Below are 9,355 nucleotides of genomic sequence, written 5' to 3'. Positions count from 1 at the left end.
CTATGGCCCAAACCAAGCTGCGCAACACCCGCAGATTTATCAGTAAATCCTTAAAAAAGTATTTATTATTAGTGGAATTATTTAATAAGTATATCAAAATATATGCACACCTTTAACCAGCTTATGGAAATGGAACCGTATACCACGTATTATTTCAGGAACGACACCAAAATGACTGCACTGCACACCAACAGACTCTGTAATGGCTGCGCCTAACTTTGCATCAGCAATACCAAGCGTACATTTTTTCTTTTTAAGCTTGGAAAAGAAATCGTCCAAAAACACTAACAATGACTCTGGAACTATGCCCTCCGAAATGGCATTAATATTTTCTAAAGCAGCTATTGCAGTTTTGAAGGGTGCGAAGCCTGCCAGTTTTACGATTGAATTAAATTTACCAATATCAGTCACTGAAGACTCAACTTGAGGTAAAAACATTGAAACTTCCTCAAACTCCTTTACGGAGAACAGCGAATAACCTGCCGCGTGCTCGTAGAGCACATAAAGACTCGTCTGCAATTAATAAATTTTCACATTTTATTAAAATATGTGCCACATTGGCCTAGCACTACGCTAAGGTTATGAGTTCTTTACAAATTTTTTAATTAACTTGTTTAAGTACTCTGTTTAACAGTATTTATGTATTAAATACTTATTTATCCAAAATATGTAAACTACAATTAATACTTACCATATTTATTTAAAAGAAAATACACTGGATCCAATTTATAAATAAACCCTGAGAGTTGAACTAGCACGCACAATGCTTACCACGTGTGTTCAGATTTCGTTCGCTGCTTTAGAGGTTTTTGAACGTACTGTACAACATATATATGAATACGACACTCTTGATCACAATGTAAAAAATACCACTACTATTAAAATGTTTTTATTAGCGCTTCCTAACATTGTCAAACATTTGATTTCTTTTATATCAAGTTGCGCAATTTTTTTATGAAAATAATATAAAACACATCTAAATAATTTGATGAAATGCTATGAAATATAATAAGTGATACTCATTTTCTGAATATACGTAGCAAAGAAGATAAAAAAAATGAAACTGACAAGAAATTTTAAATAATTGTGCCTCTTTGTATAATATCGCAAAAAAATCCTTTATTTATTCACCATACCAGAATTACGAAATATACTAATTTGGCACACGTCTAAATTTCTAATAAGTGTATGTATTCAATTTTTTCTACTACAAAAAATTGTATTATGTTTAATATTTATTTAATAATTTACCTTCGAATTTACCTTATAAAGACGTTTAAAATTTAAACATCCAAATGCACTTTTTGTATCAATTACAAATAAATGTTTATTAGTTAAAATTCGTACATATTTTTATAATATTTACCTCTCCTAATGCTGTTGTGATTAAAAGCCATGTCCGATTTATTTATCTTTCACATTTTCTCCTAAGAAAGTAAAATCTCACAAAAATCACTTACATGACTTTTGTTAAGCATGCTAATTTGTATTAAATTATATATATTAAATTAATTAACATATTAATAATAACATCTATTAAGGCCAAGTTATATAGTGTGATGAGCTCGTTAAAATTGTCTCTTTTGGGCTTTGAATAAAATGCATATTATGTAGAGTGCAACAGAAATTGTGGTAGTTTGCTTCTAAAAGACACAAATGTTGACATTTATTACTAAATAATACTGCTTTGTCAAAGTGTCTTATGACCAAATTCAAATCGATATATTTTCTTTTCTCTCTGTCTCTCAATTTTATAATTTGCATTGAAAACAACATGACGAGCCCATGATACTACATAACATGGCCCTTATAATAATTAAGCAGTAACATTGCGATTGTACATTCTGTGTGTACCATAAGTTATGGAGCAAGACTTGACATAACACAAAGAAATTATATTGTGCAACTTTATTTGTAAATTTTAAATACACATTAATCTAAAGGCTCCAAAAGTAAATAATTTAATATAATATTAGTTGGTTTTGCTCATTAATGAGGATGATTTACCTCACAAATAGCTTTCACATAAATAAGATCATTATCAATAAATCAGCTCATTTAAGGCAAAAAAAAGTGGAATGCAACCCTTAAAAATAAACTTCCTAAAAGAGAAATTATTAATATAAGAAATATTTGTTTTATGCTTTATATATAAAATGTAAACAAACAACAGCTGAGCTGTAAGCAAAGGCACTGAGGAAGTAAGTAATTAATAATATCTCTGTTTTCATTAATTGAATTTTTAATTGATATATAAAATATATGTAAAAGATTTAATATAACAATTATAAATATAATTTATTGGTGTGTTATATTATTAAGTATATTATTATATTATTAAGTTTATAAAAGTTTTATCAATTGCATAAAGAAGCTCAATATAATATGAACTTTCACGCATTAATATAAATGAGCAAGTTCCTGAATGAGACAGTGTGAATACGCTTTAAGGTGGCAATAGTTAATTAATCACATTGAAAATAATATTTAACAAATTTGTTCATACTTTGAAATGTTAAACATTTGACTTTTACGCCACATTTTGACATCTCTCGCTATATTACTAGCATAAGTTTAACACTTAACACTTTGAGATATTTAACACGAGTTTAGAATGTTATATACGAATCGTGAAGGACGACCTATTTATATTACTATAGTAGACATTAGTCAGTTGATGACACATTATGAATGCGTACGGATTATGTACAATTAATATTATACAAATATACGATTATACATAAAAAATAAAAATTTGATTTAAAAATAATATATCTTAGTTTATTAGTAGACGAAATATTTATTGTATGCTTAGAGAGTAGTTTCAATACAATAAGTCTAACTACTTTTTTACATGTTTGTGTCTGCCATTTGTGTTTTCATATATTATTCATTAATATGACCATTAAGAAAAATTATTACAAACAATTTTGTTTAATATCTCTATATAATTTCATCTCATTTAATTAACATATATACTAATACTCAACATACGTGCTAAATGTTGCTTTGCATATTTTGTGTGAATATATCTGTTATGTATGATTTAATAATAAACAAATTTTAGCTGTACTGTAGTTTGTTGTCAAACATATGTCAATCTTAGAAAGTTGCAACTGATAAAAAATGATGTAAAGTCAGAACAACAATGAATATAAGTGTTAAAGAGTGTAAAGAAATTAGACGACCGAGGATTGAGAAGACGAATAAAATTTCTAAAATTTAAAGAATTTAAATATATAAGTCGGCGATCACGTTTGCATATAAGTTTAAAACATTTTTTACGGTTAAAGCGCCTATGGAACAATCCTTGTAGTGTTGAATACTAATGATTTGATTCTATTCAAGGCGTATAAATCCTATTCGTCATATTTGCTAAAAATAAATCCGAAAACAATTTACAGCGCGTATTAATTATTAATATAATTATAAGCATTAAATTACAGTAACTTACAGCAATATGGAGTTTTTATTGTAAGTAAATGGAAATGTTTAAAATTTTATGTTACTTTCTCAATATTCTTATTTTGTTAAGTTTTTGTTCTTTCTATCGAAATTTTCGAGAAAGTGCAGCGACCTGCTGTTCTACCCTCCCACGCCAGTAGCCGCAAGAAAAGTTTTGCAAATACGTAGTAAATGCTGTTATTTTTTCAAGATAATTTAATATCTTTTAAAGCAATCATTTTGTTTTTGTATAACAATTGGAAAAAAATAATGTTAATTAAAAAACAGATTTTGTTCGGTTGATTTTAACAGTCAAACTTTATTTTTATTTTTTTATTAGAATTTTTTTTTATTCAATAACTATTTAATTTCAATTTATAATTAAAAATTTTTACTGAATGTTAATATATTTTATATGGAATACATTATTTTATTTAGGTTCTGCATAATATATTCATTTGATTCTAAAATTACAAATAAAAAAAATTGCATGGAAGTAATTATGGAAGTATATATCGAGTGATATACAGTAATCCCCCTATAACGCGGTACCCTTATAACATGTTTTCATATTATGCGATTCCAACCCCCCAGATTTGTACAGTTCATAATTAACTTCGCGTACCTTTGCACGTGTGTATACGGGAATACCTCTATAACGCGGAACCAATCTACCGCGTTATAGAGGGATTACTGTGTAATCGAATTTTTACTACAACTATTCATTTAGGTTCCAAAAACTATAGACGAAGAAGATGTATAATTATTTGCAATGAAAGCGATATTCCACAATGCAATTTATAATAAGAATATAGCTATTTTATGTTTTTCCACTTCTAAAGAGCTGTGATATTTCATTATGCTCGAATGGAATTGGGAGAGAAAAACCATATAAAACTACTAAAGTTAACCTTTCATATCATAGAATTATTTTACTGAACTGAAGCCTGATTTATAGTTTACTAAGTTGTTTAATGACACTATATTTATACCCAGTTTTACAATGCACACTTAAGTGACTCTTAAGTGTGTGATATTAAACACTAAATTAAACACTAAATATCTTACGTCAAATCAATACTTTAATGAGAATTGAAAACTAGTCATTAATCTTTAATAGAGTAATTTGCATCATTGAAAGCAAATCAATTAACAGGTATATGTTTTTGAAAACTAATATATTTCTGAATATATTTCTATCACAAATGTGGATTAGAAATACTCTCGTAACGTTACTTCCCTAATACCTATATTTAATAATACGCTACAAGAAAGTATGAATTTGATCTTTCAGCATTCTACTTAATATATTGTAAATATAACATATCTTTAAGCTATAGTTACTAAATACTGTATTCCGTGCAATTAGATTATAGTAAGAGTTATTAGCTACTCTAAGAATAACAGAAAAATGTAATTTAATCGTGTATTGGGTATAAAGCGAAATAAATCTAGATATCACAACTAGATATATGAAGAGAAATTCTTTAGTCAATGTAAATTCCGATTTATTGTCAGTCTGAAGTCTCAGTATCGATGATAAAATACAGCAAAAACAGATTTCTTAGCATTTTGTAAATAATAATTCTTTTGTACGCTGATTTTTCAGCACTCAAATCACAGGAAGGCTAATCTTTTAGCACCTGTAATTACTAATTCTTAGTAAGTCTCATCTCAGTATCTAATATATCAATAAAATATGAAATAATATCATAATAAATTTATGACAGTCTGATCTTTCAGAATGACACACAGAAAGGCTGATTTTTCAGCATGTTTAAAATACTAATTTTAAGCATTTCTATCTCAGCACCTCTCATAACTGAACTTACAGGTTGATTTATCAGCACTCAGCGTAACGTTCAGAGTGATTAATCTGTTAGCAGCTTTAATGTTTGCTCTTTGTGAAGTCTAATCTCTTAACATCCAAAGTAACATTCATTATAACAAATATTAAATCACATTTAAATTCAAATTCTTGTGCAGTTCACTCTACAGCGTAATAACTTTGTAGAAGTAATGCTTAATGCCTAATGGGCAAACTCATCTGTCAGCATCCGTATTACCATATACAAATACTAATTTCTTAGTACTTTAAAGTATTAACGTTTTTGGTAGCGTGATATCGCAGTACCCATAGGAAGACTGTATTCTCGTCATCTGCAAATTTTGGCATATTTAACAGGACTATTGAATTTCAGCACCATTAAATACTAATCTTTTGGCTATATGATTTCTCATTAACTGCCAAGCTAAGCTCTCACCACCAAGAGCGGCAGCATTGCATAAAACACAGTACATTAACGGTGAAGTCCGATCTCAACACCAACAACAACATACATCAAAACTGAGTTCTCATTACGTAGATCCTTTATAGTGCTAATGTCTGTGTCCTAATGACTATAAAGAATTAAGCTTTTAAATTAATTAATTTGGGAAACTATTTACTATTATTTAAATACATTCAAATAAGAGATGTATAATTTAAGCATATATTTATTAATAAGCATATTTTAATATGAAATAATTTTTTTTATTTTCAAAAACAAGTCTAGGAAATATTTATTGACTTACTCTGGACATGCACTAGGCCTATTGTAAATCCGTAAATACAAAAAAAGGTTTTTTTTATTACTGGCACCCAAGAACACACATAACCAGATTCCAATACGACGTGATTATAACCGAAATAATATGGAGGAATTTAGAATTAATAGAGAATGTATTGATCAAAATCCAGAAGATCCCTACAATCAAAGCAGGCCGTGGAAGTTGAATATGCGAAATGACGAAGTTTTGAATTATGATGACGAGTCCAAGTTCGAAAAAGCAAATACCTTTGAGGAATTGCAACAACGCTTGGCTAATTACAATTGCGAAGAAAAATATGACGAAAATGTTGGAAACGCGTTCTCTCGCAGACATTATGATTCACCAACTTTCACGCAAAAACTTCAAGATCCTTTTTCACAAAAAATGATAGCTCCGAATAGTGATATGTGTCTGCAAACCATGGAACAACTTCGAAGATGGGCATGTCGATATACTGGTGTTCAGAGTCCATTTGAATTTTTGGAACGAGTGGAAGAACTTGCAAAAGTATGTGGCCTTAACCTTAACACAATTCCTAGAAACATGGTGGTATTATTGAAAGGTGAAGCGTTATTGTGGTTTCAAAATAATATTAATATAAGAACCTGGAATCATTGGGAGGATTTTAAAACTGATTTTCTTCGATTTTTCTCACCTATTCGATCTTTGGATACACTAGAAAATGAAATACGTTTTCGTCGAGATAAACATCATGAATCTTTTATGGACTATGTAACAGGATTACGTGATCTAATACCGCAGTCGGTTAGTGACGCTAGTCAACAATGCAACCCATTTGGTAATAACTGGCAAATGGATCAAAAGCACGATTTTAGAACTGTAGAAGAATTACCAACAAATGAAGAACATGCAGCACTACAAAAAAATCTAAGCAAATTACCGCAATATATCGATTTAAAAATCAAAAATCCGAAGAAAGCTTGCCGCAAATGCGGTAATCATGGACATTTAGTAAACAACTGCGAACATCCACGTTTACTCTTTTGTTGGGAATGCGGTAAAGTAAACGTCAGAACTATTAATTGCTGTAAGTCTAACGCGCAAAATGACCAGAGTACCCAATCTAGTTCCACGAAAGTAAGCGACCAAACGCGAGATCAAACACAGAGCACATCACAGAGCAAACAGGTTCCAAGAACGGCCGGGTCCACGTCAACTACGACCAAGTGCCATTCGACTCATCTCACAAAGACTTCACAAGCAGGTCCCAGCGGGATACAACAACAACAGCAGAGCAAACCAAAAACTTCAAACAATCTCAGAATAGATGGTAAACGCCTTGTTGCGAGAATCATAATAGGTGGCCAGATGGTGGATGCAACATTAAATACTGGATCTACGCGAAGCTTTATCAGTGAAGAACTAACTAAAAAAATTGGAGCAACGCAAGTCCGAATGGAAGGTACCGTGGCGGAAATACGTAATAAGATCGAGTTTGAACAGCGTACAGTGATTCTTAAACTATTGGTACAACCTAATGTAGTTAATGATATAATTCTGGGTATAGACTTCTTGAAAGCTATAGGTACTACTATAACTATTGGTGACTTAAGTCTTGATTTAAATACAAACAATAAAGGAAAACATCCCAATGAGTCCTCACAAGGTGCGCAAAATAGTAATAATATTCCAAATCTTAAAAAAGCTAAAAATAATTACACAAACACCACTAATGCCATAGGCAATCTTAATAATGTTTCCTTACTGCGAACAGTAAACAAGACTACGTACCATCCAATTAACAGCAATACTGCGATAGTACTGCCGCTCTTCAATAAGCCTTCAATTAACACAAATAACACGGCACTTAGTACACCTCAGCATTTAAGTACAAATCAAATTCAACCACTACCGTTCGCAGTTCCGAGTATTGGCTATAATAAAACTAACACTAATAATGCTATAAGCGTCTTAAGTAAGGTTCCTCTTGCGCCCGAAACTGGACAAAATAAGGCAAAAGACTTAACTAGTATAAATCAATTAGAACAACCGAGTCTGAGTACGAAACTAGTACTCCCAGAAGAAGAATGGCCACAAGAATTAAAAGACGAAATTAAAAGCAAACCGAGAGACAAATTAGACCGTAAACCTAGAGGATTTAGACGTGTTATAGATGGCAAGGTATATCAAATACGTATTAATCGTTCCGGTTTTATAACCGTGATGCTGGTAATTAAGAAAGAACGAACTGAAGATCAAGAAGGAGAAGGAGAAGGAGATCAATGAACCACAAGAAGGGAAAAAATTGAGCAAAATTGCATCACATATTTTGGCTAATAATTAATTTAAAGTATAAAATAAAATTTTGTTTGTTATAAACAAAATTATATTTTAAATATGTATGTATTTTAGTTGCAAAATACGTCTGTAATGAATTACAATATTATATTTTAAATAATATATATTAAGAATTTTAGTTGCGAAATACGTCTACAATGAATTACAATATTATTTGTAACTACACATATTACGTTAATATATATAAATTTTTATATAAATTGAAATTTATGTTTATATGAATTCAGAATAGTGTTGAAAAATTGAAATTTAATAAAAGAATATTTACAAATAAAATTATATTTAAATTTTGTTACAGTCGTACGTAACTTCCATAATTGTATTTCATTCAAGCTCCTGTTCTCCATACATGCGTTTACCGGTAGTCCCAATTAAGAAAAAGCTAACCCGTTTTTTTTTTAACTGTCGCAATTCAGGTCGTTTTAGTCTGTGGTCTGTCAAATTAAGTATTATTATTATCTAAGATAGACACTACCTTGCATATGTGTTTTTTAGTTTATTTTCTCTAGCTAATCTTTTGAAAGACCCATGGAAAATACGGTTGCAGTACTTCTTGATACATATCTCTATTAGTACTAAAGCAGGTCAAAAAAATAAATGTCTTGTTTTCATTGCTTTCAGCTCAAAAATTTATGTTAATAAAAAAATGTAGAATTGTGTTATTATTATCTAAGATAGACACTACCTTGCATATGTGTTTTTTAGTTTATTTTCTCTAGCTAATCTTTTGAAAGACCCATGGAAAATACGGTTGCAGTACTTCTTGATACATATCTCTATTAGTACTAAAGCAGGTCAAAAAAATAAATGTCTTGTTTTCATTGCTTTCAGCTCAAAAATTTATGTTAATAAAAAAATGTAGAATTGTGTTATTATTATCTAAGATAGACACTACCTTGCATATGTGTTTTTTAGTTTATTTTCTCTAGCTAATCTTTTGAAAGACCCATGGAAAATACGGTTGCAGTACTTCTTGATACATATCTCTATTAGTACTAAA

At 29.9% G+C, this 9,355-nt stretch overlaps 2 protein-coding genes across 2 annotated transcripts; one reads left to right on the top strand and one right to left on the bottom strand.

The window, feature by feature from the left end:
* Positions 1 to 5: 5 nt before the first annotated feature.
* LOC119677162 (nucleolar protein 56-like) lies at positions 6 to 883 on the bottom strand (the record flags this gene model as incomplete). The annotated part of the gene is made up of 3 exons (XM_038088430.1): positions 692 to 883; positions 111 to 513; positions 6 to 49 (listed from the first exon to the last, which is right to left on the bottom strand). Coding segments are annotated over exons 1-3 (450 nt in total), but the record flags the coding sequence as incomplete, so codon positions are not given.
* Positions 884 to 3,364: 2,481 nt separating this feature from the next.
* Positions 3,365 to 8,314, top strand: LOC119679252. The gene is made up of 2 exons (XM_038091497.1): positions 3,365 to 3,474; positions 5,995 to 8,314. Exon 2 carries the CDS (start codon positions 6,139 to 6,141, stop codon positions 8,281 to 8,283), a length of 2,145 nt encoding a protein of 714 aa, XP_037947425.1. The 5' UTR covers positions 3,365 to 3,474; positions 5,995 to 6,138; the 3' UTR covers positions 8,284 to 8,314.
* The last annotated feature ends 1,041 nt before the right edge of the window (positions 8,315 to 9,355 follow it).

Source organism: Teleopsis dalmanni, chromosome 2 (assembly GCF_002237135.1).
Source record: "Teleopsis dalmanni isolate 2A chromosome 2, ASM223713v2, whole genome shotgun sequence".
NCBI lineage: Eukaryota > Metazoa > Arthropoda > Insecta > Diptera > Diopsidae > Teleopsis > Teleopsis dalmanni.
This window is presented reverse-complemented; position numbering and strand designations above follow the sequence as displayed.